At 38.1% G+C, this 16,636-nt stretch overlaps 1 protein-coding gene across 1 annotated transcript in view; it reads left to right on the top strand.

Moving 5' to 3' along the window:
- LOC116078758 (ATP-binding cassette sub-family A member 6-like) overlaps positions 1-16,636 on the top strand; it is a 74,045-nt gene that overhangs the window by 30,511 nt on the left and 26,898 nt on the right. Inside the window, exons 17-23 of the mRNA XM_031354084.1 lie at positions 533-672; positions 3,214-3,330; positions 4,791-4,974; positions 5,358-5,524; positions 7,121-7,254; positions 8,511-8,648; positions 12,971-13,078. Coding sequence (XP_031209944.1) covers positions 533-672; positions 3,214-3,330; positions 4,791-4,974; positions 5,358-5,524; positions 7,121-7,254; positions 8,511-8,648; positions 12,971-13,078 — 988 coding nt within the window. The remainder of the gene's footprint in view (positions 1-532; positions 673-3,213; positions 3,331-4,790; positions 4,975-5,357; positions 5,525-7,120; positions 7,255-8,510; positions 8,649-12,970; positions 13,079-16,636) is intronic.

The following is a 16,636-nucleotide window of genomic DNA, read 5'->3' as shown; positions in this document are numbered from 1 at the left end:
ATACAGTTCCAGAGAGTTGTGACAACTGTGTCTAAAAGAAACTGAGTGAAGGCTAAAAGAATTCTAAAATAAGAAATCTCCACTGAAAAGCAAAACAAAAATGTTTTGATTAGTACACTGATTTCTCTATTCACTGCCACATGCACTGATTACTCTCCTTTGGAAATCACTTTTGTATAATGCTACCCCCTCTGTCTGCTTTTGTATAATGCTACCCCCTCTGTCTGCTCATCTTTATACTATGTACGTTAACTGCAATGAGTATGCATTTGGAAGGCAGCTGTGTTCATCTTTGTACCACTAATGCCACTCTGAACGTGTGCATGTGTTTTTGTGTGTGTGTGTATGTGTGTGTTTATACTTGTTTTGAGTTTGCTTCTGTGTAGAGAAGATTTTCAAGCTGCCAGATTATTTTTATTATTACTCATCTTGCTTGTTTCATAAAGCTAAGAAATGTAATGTTCAAATGACATTTGTGTGTGTATGCGGCAGCAGTGTAATTACTTGTCACAATTTTGTTTTGAAATTCTAGTTTGTTTATGAATGAAACATGTGATTCAGAGCACTTAGCATCCTTCATCAATCACCACATCCCTGATGCTAAATTAAAAGCAAAAACCAAAGAAAAGCTTGTGTATATTTTGCCACTGGAAAGGACAAGCAAGTTCCCAGGTAACATGTATGACTATGATAGAATAAAATTAGAGGAAAAACTTTGAATTTTGTCATCAGTTTTTGTTATGTAATAGATCTACACTTTTGTCTTAGTCTTTCATTATTCAACAAAAGTTAGGATGAAGATTTGTGTACACTGGCGTTGTTTAGTCATTGATCAGTGAAAGCAATAGCAGGGTGGAGTCATGAAAGAGGACAGAGAAAAACCTAGGAAAGCTTGCATTCTTGAGCAGGGTTTCACCGTGGGCAATAGAAGTATAACACCATTGGAGGAAATTGAGAGTCAATGTCCTCACAGCTACACCAGTTGAGAGGTGTGGGGAAGCTACTCACTCATTTCCCCTATCCATCATTAGTTAAGGGACATATTCAGGAATATTAACTCTGTCCTTTTGGCTCGCTCTGAGAATTAACTTGCCATGCATCTTAGGTCAGAAAAACAAATCTTGCCAGGTAGATGTTTACTAAGCAGATTCATTGTGTCTGGTGATGACAGTAGAGATGAAGATGTCACAGGAAAGTCTTTGGCACAAGTATTTTTGTATTTACATTTTATCGTACTTGTGTTTATGTTTCAAAGGAAAACATAGTTTATTTACTTAGCATGGGCTTCCAGCCTCCTGGGTAATAGCCACAAGCTATGTTTTATGGTTTTTGATAAGTAACCCTAAAAAAGCACAAACTATGTGTATAAAGTAAACTGTGTCAAGTACTGTCTTCATGTCCCCCTTTTGTGTGTGTGTGTGTGTATGTGTTTGTGTGTGATACTAGGGATTAAATTAAACACAGGGTGTCATGCATGCCAGCCAGGCACAGCAGTGCTGGTGTTTATATAGAATAGGGTTATTGGACACAAAATCAAGCACAATCCAAAGAAAAGGCAAAGGGTTTGTCTGAAAGGGATTAAGAGAGCGAGCAGAGAGTGGGTAGTAATGGATAAAGTTGTAGGGTAGACGAATGACTGATGAAGTTGAAAATGTTTTGAATATTTGGTTATCAATATTGATTTTTATTCTAAACACATTGAGAAACCACTAAGAGAGATTAATCAGGAGGGAGATCATGTATGACGTGTACTTCATTCTTGGCATAACAAAGATCACTCCAGATACAGGGGAACAAGAGCAGACCAGAAGAGACTAGCTATGGAGCTCACTTAGAGGCTCAGAAGGGCTTCTGGTCTACCCCGGCACTGGTAAAGATGGAAATGAGTAGGTGTCTTTAAAACATACTTTGTGATAAAGCTGCAAGATCTGTCTTAAGGGATGTACACAGCGTGACTTTTAGAATTTGGCTTCAATTAGTGAGTAGAAGACAATGGTATTTATCATAAATTAGTGCATAGGATAGTTGCATCATAGTGAGAAGAAAGTATCAGTGCCCTGATTGAGAATTTAGCCTGGGATGGCCTCTATACACAGGACACTGGAAATCAGGGGGAAAAGTGAGGCAGGAATCTCAGGAACATGGGTATGGGTTAGGAACTGGATTTGTGGATAGGTGGAGCAAGAATGTTGTCTAGAACTGAAACTGAGAGAAAGCAAAGGAGAAGTCATAAGGATGTAGGAACTGAAAGTTCTACCTGCAGTTAAATGGAACTGAGACATGACTAGTAGGTTTTTCCTCCAAGCCGTATCCACAGCCCAAGTAAATTGCTTTGTTAAAGACCAAAAGAAAAGAAGGAAGTGAAGAAAGGGAGAGGAAGTAACAAGAAAAACAAACCAGTTTAGTGAAGTTAGAAAGGACATGTTGCAGAGACACTGGGAGCCAGGGAGGTTGGAGAGAATGGGGCTGAATATGCAAATACATTGTATGCATATATAATGATTTTTCAAGAAATAAGTGCACATATATTTACAAATAATAAAAGACTTGTTCATTGAAGTTAAAATACGAAGGTCTTGGTGACCTAGAAGAGAGCACCTTCTATGACGGGGAATAAACAGCATATGCTCTTCAGCGGTTTGCAAGATGTGGCAGATTAATGTGGACAAGTTTTAGAGACAGACACGTATGCGAAGAGGGATGGGAGGAAGCTACTATTTTCCTTTGTTCAGTGGACACCATAGCATTCTGTCTGATCCACCAGGTATAGAAGAAAAGTGTGATGGAAGAGAGAGGAAATCACATTGGGTAGGCCTTGGAGGAAAGTTCAGAGCGTAAGTAAAAGGAGGGTAGCGTTGGAAGGAGCAGTTACAAGTGTTACACACATACACAAAGAAGCCCAGATGTGGGCAAAGGCTTACCTGGGATGTTTCATGTCTGGAAGAAGACTATGGTCTTTATGACTGTTCATCTTTCCTTAGAGAAGTCTGTAGGAAAATGAGGATCCAAGAATATAAGATAAAGCAAGACACCTTGAAGATGAAGTTTAGCATAATAATCTCCAAGAAAGTGATTTCCCTTTAAATTATGACTGAATTGCAAAGTTATGAGATTTCTGAACATTAAATATCATATTTAAGACAACTGTTAATTTACTAGAGTTAGTATATTTACATCATTTTGAAAGTTTACATATTCTTTCTGTTGGCTTAGAGTTCTTCAGTGATCTCGATAAATATTCTGGCCAGGGCTTGATGAATTATGAAGTTTCCATGTCAACTCTGAATGAAGTCTTCATAAACCTGGAAGGAGTACCAAGTCTCACACAGGGTAAAACTCTTTGCACACCTCACAAAAGCCATTAGTAAAAGGCCATGTAGCAGTTTAGCTTCTGTGGCTCTTTAAGAAGGGTGACCACTGGAACGGTGGCTTCATTGTTAGACATGGGCTGCTGTGTTTCTTGACCTCATCAGTATAGCTAGCCAGAGGTCCATGCTTAGTGTTGATAAATGACTCTTTGGAAAACTAGCTACTTAGCATTACAACAGTTCTACCTCCTGATGGTCATTGTTTCTTGGGTTCTTTGAGGCATTTAATGTTCTGAATCAGAGGTATGGGGCCTGACCATTACTTCTTATAAAGATTGTTTCCTGCTTGTTTTTTGTTTTTTGTTTTTGGGTTTTAAGATTTATTTATTTATTATATGTAAGTACACTGTAGCTGTCTTCAGACACACCCCAGAAGAGGGCATCTGATCTCATTACAGATGGTTGTGAGCCACCATGTGGTTGCTGGGATTTGAACTCAAGACCTTCCGAAGAGCAGTCAGTGCTCTTAACCTCTGAGCCATCTCTCCAGCCCCGTTTCCTGTTTGTTAAGAGAGAAGGCCTACATGGAGAAAATTCTTACCAATTTCCGAATAGTTTAAATGGGATATAATAACTGTCATTTTTGATGCCTTTCCTTCTACAGGTAGTTTGTTCAGTGTAGACAAACAGTAGGATGTGCCCATATCTCATGACTGTAATAATTCTTTCAGTAAATGTGGTTGACACCATTTTACAGATGAGAGATTCAGACTTAAGAATAGATGATTATTTTTCAGAAGCCATTCTGCTTTTTAGCTCACAGGTCTGGGCTGCATAAATGTATTAAATATTTTCAGAGCTGATGATCTTTTCCTTTTTTTTTTTTTTTTTTTGGCTTTTTCGAGACAGGGTTTCTCTGTGTAGCCTTGGATGTTCTGGAGCTCACTCTGTAGACCAGGCTGTCCTCGAACTCAGAAATCTGCCTGCCTCTGCCTCCCAAGTGCTGGGAGTAAAGGCGTGCGCCACCACCACCCGGATCTTCCTTTTAAGTCTGGGTTATTGACACCTTAGTATTAAGTATTTAAGCACTGACAACTGCTGATCCCAGTGAAGAAGATTATTTTTGAACTCCTTCGGAATAGTATTACAATTAAACATTTGCCTTTTCAAAGACCAAGTGCAGCCAAATTCCCCCGTTTCTGAGCTCTAGCTTTGCTGTATATATTTAGCAGATATCCCCAGGGAATATATAGAGTTTTTATATTATGGTATGTTTCATACCATATTTGCAATATGACTCAAGACAGTTTTACTAAAGGTGGTAATGTTATATAAGCTTAATGTGATGTTGAAAATGTTATTTAAATAGTTACTTTGAGTAAAAGTATAAAATAAGATCAGACATAAGATAATTTAAATTTTTTATGAAGGAAAGTTTACTGTGCCTTAGGATATTCATAATATGTATGTGTGTTTATACAGACTTTGAGAAAAGAGATACAGTAACAGACTCAGAAAGCTTAAATGAAATGGAGGTGGTTTACCCTTCTCTCTCTCAAGTACACAAGACTGTGAGCACCATGGGCCTTTGGAAAATGCAGGTCTGTGCTATAGCACGGCTTCGCATCTTAAAACTAAAACGAGAGAGAAAAGCACTTTTGGCCTTGTGAGTATCGGAGTCCTGTCATTTTTAAGATAAAAATGTTTAAACTACAAGAACATTTAAAAATAAAGCACATTACCTAGTACTTCTGCTAGACAAGAGATAAATACAGCAATGGTTTTACTGACAGAGGGATTGCCTGTCTATTAATTCTTGATTAGGCTTATTAATACAAGCTGTTTGATTCTTCTAATCAGATTAAATAACGTTTATTTAACAACGCTTTTTAGTACTGTGACATGTTGAGATACTACTTCTAGAATGTCAGCACTTAACATTATGGCTGCTATATAAAGTAGAATAAATATCTAACAAATACTTGTGGAATATATTCCTGAAGAAGCCAATGCCATGGAGTCTTATGGTGACTTTTCTTTATTGTTTAGTCTACTGCTTCTTGGAATTTCTATGCTCCCACTGATTTTGGAATACGTGGTTAATGCTATGATGGAGGAAAAGACCAACTGGGAATTTAAAACAGACTTGTATTTCCTGTCTCCTGGACAACTCCCTCAGGGGAAGCAAACCAGCCTACTGCTCATCAATAACACAGGTGAACAGAGATCAGCATTTTAGTACAGAAAGAAAGCTTTAACTGTTACGCGGTACACGAGGGAGGAGGAAAATTTGGCAGAAGAAAAATGTGAATTTATAGAAAGTGACTTACTTGTGAGGAGCATTGTCCAGGTTCCTGATTTGGGGGAGGACAAGGCTGATGGGAACATGGGACAAGGGTCTTGTCACTGTTCAGCCTGGCCTCCATTCTTTATACCTGGAAGTCATGAGAGAGAGAGAGAGAGAGAGAGAGAGAGAGAGAGAGAGAGAGAGAGAGAGAGAGAGAGAGAGAGAGAGAATGAACTACATCTTAACTAAAGACCTTTTAGATCTCTTTACTACCACTAGTTACCATATATTGATTGACAAGCACAGACGACATGTCTACACTTCCTGCTCTTGAATGAAGTTCAACAAGATTCAGGAAAACTCATTTTCTTAACTCAAAGAATGTGTCATTGCTTTACAACTGCTTAATTAACTAGATAGAAAAGCTTTTATGTTTCTTTCAAAGATATTAGAACATTCAGAAGAGTAGTACCCTTTATGCCAAGGCAGGTTGATATCCAGAGAGGTCTCCCCTTCTCTGAGGAGAAAGGCAGGAGAGGTGAATGAGTAGGTGAGAGGGACAACTTGGAGGAGAGGAGGAAGGGAAAGTTGTAATCAGGATGTAAAGTAAATAAATAAATTAACTAATTAAACAACAACAACAACCACACACACACACACACACACACACACACACACACACCACACACCATCTTTTATAAATGAGGGACATTTCTAGAGATGACTATAGCAGCTGTCTTTTTGTGGAACATGGAAGGCCCCTGGCTGCTCATCTTGCTCCAGCTCTAGCTGGCTAATAACACCCTTGAGTTTTGATGTTGTAGAAACTGGTTGACAATTACATCTTTTTTCTCCTGTGTGCACCAGGTTGTGAGTTTTTCTCAGTTTTATTTCTCTCTCATGTAATTTCACACATTTTCTTCTTTTAGAATACATAAGAACTTTTTTTGTTTGTTTGTTTGTTTTCCGAGACATGGTTTCTCTGTGTAGCCCTAGCTGTCCTGGAACTCACTCTGTAGACCAGGCTGGCCTCAAACTCAGAAATCCACCTGTCTCTGCCTCCCAAGTGCTGGGATTATAGGCATGCACCACCACCGCCCAGCAAGAAATTTTGATATGATGGTGGCATCCATCTTTTTTTTTATTTTCCTAGAAAAATACGCTATACAATATATATGCAAATGTGGAAAACATGAATTATATACACATTTTAATATGTATTTATTTGTTAAGAATAGGAAGAAGAGGAAAATGTAGTGTTTCTCATATTAATTTTTCAGAAATTATCAATTAATATACATTTAAAAGGAAAAGTTATACCTTTGGTGGAATTATGATGATAATTTATCATAGTGTAAAATTTACTAAATAGAAAATGGATGAGTGACTGATTTAGCTTTTTTAGGCCAATAGTAGTATTATATTATTCATGAAGTATGCTCATAGTATGCTAGGGATACTTTATATTGCTCAACAATTTTTTTTACTTGCTTTTATATTCCCTCTGTTATCAAAATCACACTAGAATCAAATATTGAAGATTTTGTACAGTCACTGAAGCATCAAAACATAGTTTTGGAAGTAGATGACTTTGAAAACAGAAATGGTACTGAAAGCCCTTCCTACAATGGTGCTATTATAGTTTCTGGAAGACAAAAGGTATGTTTTCCTCTTGGCTTTTACATTTATGACTACACATACTCAAACACAATATCAAAGGTCTACACTTAAATTGTTTTAAAACTATAGAAAAGTAATATATAGTAACTCAACTTAGCAAAATATGTGAGTCCACATTGAATAAACATTTTGGTGAAACATTTTTTTAATCTTTATTTTAAATCAAGTAATTTTGCATTCAAAGGGGATGGGTACATTGATTAAACTAAATAGCTTATTAAACCATAATCACTAATTAATGTAATCTTGAATTTAACTACTCTTATCTATGTTAAATGAGTGATGTTTTATATATTGAGAAAATACATTAAATACTGTAATATCCACGTGAAATTAAAATGGAAAACTATTCTCCATGCATTTCAAATTGAGTGTAAGCCATCAGGGAATCTATCAAGGGGCACATCTGTTGCAAATTCATCCTAATTATATAACTGACATGAGTCTTAGTTGTATTCAGTAAAGAGAAGAGACAAAATTAATCAAAAGTATGTCTTTTTTCCATGCTACAAGTAAAACAAAGCAATACCAGAAACCTAAAAGGTGCCTTTTAATATATTGTAAAATGTTAATGTATTTTGAAATATATAATATTTAATATATTGTAAAAAAAGTCATTATTTTAATGTCAACTTTGGAAAACTCCTTGCTTGGTGTGTCTTGTATATTTACCACAAACTATTGATAACATTCATATTAAAACAATACTGGCTTTTTATGATGACTATATGCATGTTTTTATAAATATTAAGTATTAACATAATCTTTAAAATTGTAAAGGTTCGATGGCAATGTAACCATGAATATCTCTTGTATTCTATGTCTATTTCCTATCTGCTTGCTCACCATAAATTGACAATATTTATGGGCGGTTTTGAAACTCTACAACTGACATTTCCTTCTTATCAAAATAGCGATGAAATGAGACAAAATCGATTACACTAGTAACATTTAGTATTAAGTAGATTCTGGCTCTGTCCTATTCACTGTAGAAGGACCTAATATAAAGCCTCACTCAAACCATGTATGAATTCATTTAGACTCCTCTTTCATAGGTGAGAAAACAAAGGCTCAGAAAAGCTAGTTCAGTTGAAAATCAACACACAGCTAGAATTGGACAGTTAGAAGTGTGTGTGTGTGTGTGTGTGTGTGTGTGTGTGTGTGTGTGTGCAGTTCCTTTAGTTTTCAAAGATTTTATCTCACTTGTTTTTGTTGTCTTTTTTTTTTTTTTTAAGGATTACAGATTTTCAGCTGTGTGTAATACCAAGAGGCTACAATGCTTTCCTATATTAATGAATGTCATCAGTAATGGGATCCTTCATATGTTCAACCATACACAGTTTATTAGAATTAAGGAAGATTTATTCTCACCAGTAAGTATTACATCCGATAATCCTGACACAGCTTACCCCACTCACACTTGATCGTTGACCCTAACTATAGTTAATATGTTCTCAGAGCTGTCTGCTGTCTGACTCTTGCCTTCAACAACTGGGCTTGTTTGAATTGCAAGAGAGAGACACACAGGCTACAATTTCACAATCCTGGCTTTAGGAAGTTTCTAGAATGGAGGCATTGGTGAGAAACAGAAGTACAGAGAAAAATGCCACTGTACTTTAGAGTCACTCTACTTCCTATTTTTGTCAACTCATCTCAGAAACGACAGTGATTTCCCATTTCTGTGCTTTGAGAGAATTTCAGTTAATTATTGACAATTTCATATGTGTATAGAATGCATGGTGATTGTATTCACTTTAATTACCATTTCTTACTCCTTTCCCACATCTGTGGGTGAGCTCAACTCCAGTGTGTGGATGCATTGCAGACAGACGCAGAGACCTTATGCTTGCGATTGCAGTGACCTGGGACAGCCTGGAGACGGGATTTCATAGTGCTCCTCTGACTCCTCTAACTGTCACAATCTTCCCACCCCTGCTTTTAGGATTGTCCCCTTGGCTTTGGATGGGGTGACACAGGTGTCTTCTTTAGGTTTGAGTATTCAATAACCATTCATTTTCAGTCAGCACTGTGACCAGTTGGGAGTCTCTGCAGCAGATGTCACCTTCTGCTACACACACACACACACACACACACACACACACACACACACACACACACAATCAAAATCAGCATTAGTCTGTGGGACTAAACATACTACTTAGGAAGACTTATGGCTCCATGTCTATTTATCAATACCTCAGTATTGATAAACACTCCATCCCCCATAGGTGCTCACAGTTACAGGTTTTTGACCAGATTTACAGTAACAGTCACCCATTACCTTCCATGGAGAAGATCTCAAATATAGTTGCAAAGCCATCAACTCTTCCCTTAACGGTCTTGGCACTCTTGCCGGAATGGTTCTATCTTGCCTGGCAGGTAAATATTGTACATCAGGGTCCACTGATGACATTTTCCCAGCAGCCTATTCTTCCTGTTGTTCAATCTAGAGTCTTTTGGATAATTCTACAGGATTGGTGTAGCTGGGTCATAGAATAGCTTTATTTTTAGCTTTTTTGAGAAACCTTCACATTGATATCTACAGTAGCATCAGCAGTTTATTGCTCCCACCAACAGTGAATAAATCCTTATTTATTCCCCTTCTTCCACTTCCTCTCCACCACCTGTCCTTTGTTTTGTTGAAAGTAGCTATTCTAATTGTGAGATCCAATCTCAAAGTAATCCTAATTTGCATTCTTTGTCCAGGATGGATGAATGTATAGATGTATATGCCATACCAAAATGACATAACAAAATTTAAACATACTTTAACAAACAATAAAATTGAAGAGGTAATAAAATCCTTATGATTAAAAATAAGTCCAGGACCTGATGAAGTTAGTGCAGAATTCTACCAGATTATTTTTTTTAAATAAACAAGACATCTTTTTTTTTAAAGATGTACTTATTTATCTATTCTTATGTATGTGAGTACACTGTAGCTGTCCTCAGACACACCAGAAGAGGGCATCAGATCCCATTACAGATGGTTATGAGCCACCATGTGGTTGCTGGGAATTGAACTCAGGACCTCTGGAAGAGCAGTCAGTGCTCTTAACCCGCTGAGCCATCTCTCTAGCCCCCCTACCAGACTTTTTTTTTTTTTTTTGGTTTTTTGAGACCAGGTTTCTCTGTATAGCCCTGGCTGACCTGGAGCTCACTTTGTAGTCTAGGCTAGCCTCGAACTCAGAAATCCTCCTGCCTCTGCCTCCCAAGTGCTGGGATTAAAGGTGTGCACCACCACCGCCCGGCTCCCCTACCAGATTCTTAAAAGAAAAATTAAAACAAGTGCTTGGTAGATTATTGCAAAGACAGAAGAAATGTAAACACTTCTAGTCTCTACTCATGAAGTCACTATTATGCCAGTACCCAAACCACATAGAACAGAAAAACAAAGAAAACTATAGACTAATTTCTTTGATGAGCACAAATACAGAAATTCTCAGTAAATTATTCACAAAAAAATTGAGGAAAAAAAAGTATTGTGATCAATCTGATTTCATGTCAAAGATGCAGGGATTGTTGAATGCATGTATATAAGTAAAACTGATTAGTCAATTTTTAGTAAAAGTAGTTACTGCCAGAGGTTTAACTATACCTGATTTCAAGTTACACTGCAGAGCATTAGCAATAAAAATAACATGGTCTTAGTACAAAAACAGATACCAGCAGACAGAAGGTCTAGATATAAAATGATACAACTTCAGCCATACGATTTTGACAAATATACCAAGAAGTCACACTGCTGAAAAGATAGCATTTTTGGCAAATGGTGTGGAGAAGCCTGAATATCTGCGTTAAGTAGTATGAAACTAGTCTCTCTGCCCTAAAACCAACCCTGAATGGATGAATGTTCTCAAGATAAAGCCCAAAGCCCTGAAGGTAGGGGTGCACTACAAGGTGCAGACACAGGTGGGAACTTTATTGGTAGGACTCGGTCATGCAGGAATTAAGACTGACAAATGACAAACATCCTCACACAATTCAAGAGCATCTGTTCACAGCGTTTTCCCACGTCATTGTTTTTGTGGTATAGACATAGCCTGTGTAACCACTTGATGATCATTTCCTCCTTATTTCAAGGGTTTGTGGTGGTTATCATTTTCTGATGGACAAGAGAGATACTTAAAATGGACTCCAGATGTTTCCTATCAGAAGCAAGATTAGCAATGGACCAGTCCCAGGGAATCTTGGTTAATGAAAATGTATCAACATGGCTTCTACTGAATCAGCAGTGCTGGGAGTACATGCTAGTGTAGATTTTCTGCAGATAATGGAAAAAGTGAGGTGGAATATATATACTCATTGGCCGGGCATGGTGGCACGCACCTGTAGTCCCAGTATCTTGGGAAGCTGGGGCAGGATTGTGCAAGGATTTTGAGTTCAAGGCTAACATCCCAGGAATATATACTCATATATGGACACATACATACACATATATACATATATAATACATACTCATATGTACATTATGCATACTATATGTATATACAATACATACATTATATAGTGCATGTATGTGCATTATATATTTATATACACATATATAATATAATGTATATAATTACACACAGATATAATATATGTGTATATATAATATATATATACATTATATTTATGTGTGTTTATATACATGTGTGTTCATACCGATGAGCTAAAGTATTGTATACATGGCCATGTCATCAGGGAGGACATAGAATGATTCAAGAAGTAAGAATTTAAGGGAATTCTTTGAAAATTAAAGCCAGGGGCTGGGGAATGTAGTTTAGAGGTGTAAAACTTACCTAGCACGTTTAAGGGTCTGTTGAGTTTGATCCCTAGGATCTCAAGGGAAAAAAGAAAAAGTGTCCAGAAGAAACAGGTGTTAACAGCTTCTTGATAATTTTCATTTAAAAACAGATGTATTTATTTTACATGTATAGGTGTTTTGTCTGCATGTATGTCTGTATTTTATGTGCATACAATGCCCAAGAAGCTAGAAGAGGGTATGGGATCCCATGGAAGAGTCACTTGTAAGTTCTGTGTAGGTGCTAGGAACCGAACCTGGGTTCTCTGCAAGAGTAACTGGCACTCTTTACTGTTGAGACATCTCTCTAGCATCCCCCCCTTTATTTGTAAAATTATTTTATTTATAGTTTGTTCAGATTTTAGAATTCCTTCATCTAAGAGAGGAGGAACACTGTATCCAAATGCTGATTTAATGCTTCTCTTAATTCTTCTCTGCTTCGGGTAGTCACCTTCTTGCTTACTCTTTCTGGGAATTTGACTATTTCATGTACCTCATGCAATGGAAACACGCAGTGTTTGTACCTTTTGCCTGGTTTGTTTCACTTTGTATTGGATATTCCAAGAGGATCTATGTTGAAGCATTTGACAGGATTTTCTTCCTTTTAAAGTTGGATAATGCTCGTTATGCATATATGTATGTATTTAGTTTTGTTTCTTCACACACCTACCAATAGCATTTGACTTATTTCTGCCTCGTGGTAACTGTTACAGTGCCATTCACACGGGTATCTAGAGATCTCCTCAAAAGCCTCCTGTTTGTTCTTTTTGATATATACTCTAAAGTAGGCCCTAGAATATTCTCAGCTTTTGTGTTTTGAGCTGAAGTCTCATGATAAATGATAAGTACAATTTTCACTTTAACAGATGATACTTTGATATTCCACTAAAATTCCTTTTGTATTTGCAGAATATCATGATAGTCTGGTTTGGTATCCTGGAAGCTTCCCTGTTCATAATGTTTATTTTATGCAGCATCTCTCCATATATTGCCATGAGTAGCGTCAGCGACTATAAAGTAAGTAAGAAAGTGTGGGTAGGGGATACTAATAATTTCAATAATTATATTATTAAAAAACTTTTTATTGGTTCTTTTGAATTTTACATCACATACCCAATCCCACACATCTCCTCTTCCCCTCATATCTGACCCCCACCCTTGCCACCTCCCTCCCAACAGAGAAACAAAATGTCACTATAGAAGCTGTAGTGTGTCACCATGTGTCCCACAGTACTCCCTTTTGTCCACACTTCTTTGCTTGCAAATGTTCATCGCAATGAATGAACTTCTGCTACTCTATCAATACTGGAACTCATGAGGATTCCTGGTCTTGGGCTGTGTCATGGAGATCCTGTAGTTTTGGATCTGTAGAACTGGCCCTTTCATGTAGTCCAGTAGTTCATCAAAGGGGTAGATGTTAGGGTGGTCCAATTCAAAGCTCTAAATCTGAGCCTGAGAGATAGCAGAGATGGTCAACCTTCTGGCTCTCACACCTGGCTCACCAGCAACGTTCCCTCCAACTCCCCCTCCCCTCCCCCATCCACTCCCACCTCTAGAATCTAGAATCCAGAATTTTCAAAAACAGATAGAATATTATTGGAACCCCTCACACCTGACCTGATGTAATGAGAACAAGAAAATATTTAGAGTTCTTTTCATTACACATGGGTTAACATAGCATTGCACATCAGTGTATCGAATAAAACATGGCTAGGGAATTGGATCTGTAGTTCTCAGGTTCTTAAACACAATGTGTAATTATCTTCAGTAGTAATATATTATTAATTTACCTTAAAAATCTTGCATTTTTAACCACCTGCACACATGTACACATATGCAATCCATAAGCTAGTCAATGTTAGTAATACATTTTTTTTTAAGATAAGCCAAAAAAAAGTGAATTCATATCTTCCTTTTGACAAGACCCACTAGCCCAGCACTTGGTAAATGTGAAGAGGTCAGTCAGAAATCTATGATTTAAGTTGAATATTGATACCCATTTTTAAATGTCATATGTATCAAGGAGCAGACTAACAAACATCCCACGGCTTTTTCAACCACTTTCTGTTTTACAATAGTGCTTGAGAACATAATTGAATATCTCACAGAGTCATTCCCAGGGATCAGGAATTAACCGAGAGCATTAGGTTCACTGCTAACAAAAACACAACAGTGACTCCACAGGAGAGGGGGTGCTGTTTCAAAAGCATGAATGTTGGTGTGTACAATCGGTGTATAAAATAAATGAGAGACAGCTTGCTCTCCAAGGGCCTAGGATCACAGGACTGGCAGCAAAAGAGGTTAGTAGCTTTTTTTTTTTTTTTAAACAGGTGTTGCAGATTTTCTCTTAACCCAGCTGGCTCCCAAATAATTGAGCCCGAAGTATTATACTTATTTAATAAGCTTTAAGAGCCCAGCAACCGAGCAATACCACTCTATTCTAATCCTTTAAGCCAATCCGACTGCCTCCCAGTCAAAGTCCTAGTGACACTTGCATTATTGATGTGGCTCTGTGGTCTGCAGGTGTTTTCTCATGGTCTTGCCTGCACTCTCCCATGGCAAATCCCTATTTCCTTTCTCTTCTTCCCCTTCCCCTGGATGAGAGGAAGCCCATCTCTATTTTCTCCCCTGACCACTCATTGGCTGAGTAGCTTCTTTGTTGACCATTCAGGGAATGGTTGGGGAGCAATGTTCGTACAACACTGAGACAGGAGAATCTCAGAATAAGGATGGCAAACAGACATGGGGCACAGAAACCAGCATTTGAATAATCAGCGTGTCTTTACACAGCACACAATAACATTATGTCTACGTTATACAAACATTTATCTTCTTCCTGTTTCGGGAATTATTAAAAAAGGAATCCACCCTGCAAACTCCTTTTCCCACCGGAACATGTTCTTTTGCTGGTACCATACCGTCTGGCCACAACACTATGTCCCGGCAGGTTCTTGCTATTTTCTCCCAGCTAGCAGCAACATCTCACTCACATGCAACGCTTTATACACCCCACAATCACTCATCTAGCTAACGCCTGCCTCGTACCTGGTAGGTAATGTGTGACTCTTAAGGCTTAATTATCTAATCAGGTTTATATAATAATAAGATCACAATTACAAGATGCCAATACAATTATTTCACTGCCCAATGATAAAGGCAATGTTTTGATCCAATTAATCTATTATGTAAAAACCTTAGCCTGGTTGTTATAACCATGCGGGATTTGAATCGTCATCATCCTCTGCCTCCATGATGATGATCCTCTTCCTCCTGCTTTCTGATCTTTTTCTTCCTCAAACTATAGCTCCACCTCTCTATTCCTGTCCAATCACAGGCCTGTCGCTGCCCTAATGTGATTGGACAGAGAAAATGTTGCAACATTACCCCTCTGTCTCCCAAAAGGTTGTTGGCCACCAGCCTGAGGGGACAAAGGGAGCAGAGGTAGGGAGCAGGATTGGACAGTGGGGAGTATGAGTGGAATGACCTCTGGAGACCAGAGCAGTGAGATAAATCTACTTTTTTTGTTTCAGGGATGGGGTATATAAAGGCCTTTTATGGGTATAGGTGGAAAGGGCTAATTGGTCTTGACATCAATTGAGCAGGTAAAGGGCTGATTGGTTATAATATAGCATCTAATTATCATGTGGGCAGGAAGCCAGAGTGGATGTGTGTGCTGGGTTATACAACCTTGCAGAGAGCTCTGTGCAAGGTCACTTTTCAGACAAGGCCAGCCACCTGTGTTTAGGGACACTCTCCAGACAAAGATAGGCAGAGACAAGAAGTCCCACTAAGAAAGAGAGTCTCCCATTTTGTGCCGAGCTCAGAAAGGCATCCAGTCATGGGGGGCACTGCTACTTTAATAGTAGAGTTCCTCCAACATCCTTTAGGTGATCAGACTAGTAAAATAATTATCTCTGAAGAATTACATTTTTCCTAGAAATCATTTTAGGAGAAGGAAAAGGCTGAAGCTTGATGCCAGACAGAAAAGGGTCTTGTCCCCCAGACAGAAATTTCACATAGTTCTTACAACTTTACCAGAACACCTTGCTGGAGAGATGGAGCTGAGACCATGATGGGTCCATAATGGCCCACACCTTCACAGTGCCTGCTTAGTTATGCATACCACTTGCCCTCTATGGAAACCTAAATCTCGTGTGAGTGCCCCTGACTAGACCCTACTATCAGTTTCTTGTCTTCCCGATGTGACTGCTTTGAACAAATCACTGTTCTCCAACTTTTGGTATTCTTTGTCCCTTTGATTGGCACATTAGGGTGGACCGCTATCCCTAGCTTATTGGAGCAGCCAGAGCCCAACCCCTAACCCTAAAAAATGTCCAAAAACAACAACTCTTGACATTTCTGAAGATGAACCCTCACTTTATGGTCTAAGACAACCGAATTTCAACAATCATACCATAGTTTGACATACAACGAGGAAAGAGCAAAGATAATGGGCGTGGGGAGCTTTTTTGTTATTATCTAAGGCAATTAACTGGAGGAGCTGTTTAAGTCCCACTAGCTCTCAGAAAAGGGAGACTGTAGTTTCTCAAACAGAATTTGGGTATTATTTTACCT

The sequence above is a fragment of the Mastomys coucha genome, unplaced genomic scaffold (genome assembly GCF_008632895.1).
Source record: "Mastomys coucha isolate ucsf_1 unplaced genomic scaffold, UCSF_Mcou_1 pScaffold5, whole genome shotgun sequence".
NCBI classification, from domain to species: domain Eukaryota; kingdom Metazoa; phylum Chordata; class Mammalia; order Rodentia; family Muridae; genus Mastomys; species Mastomys coucha.
Note: the sequence above shows the minus strand (reverse complement) of the source record. Positions and strands in the feature narration are given on the sequence as shown.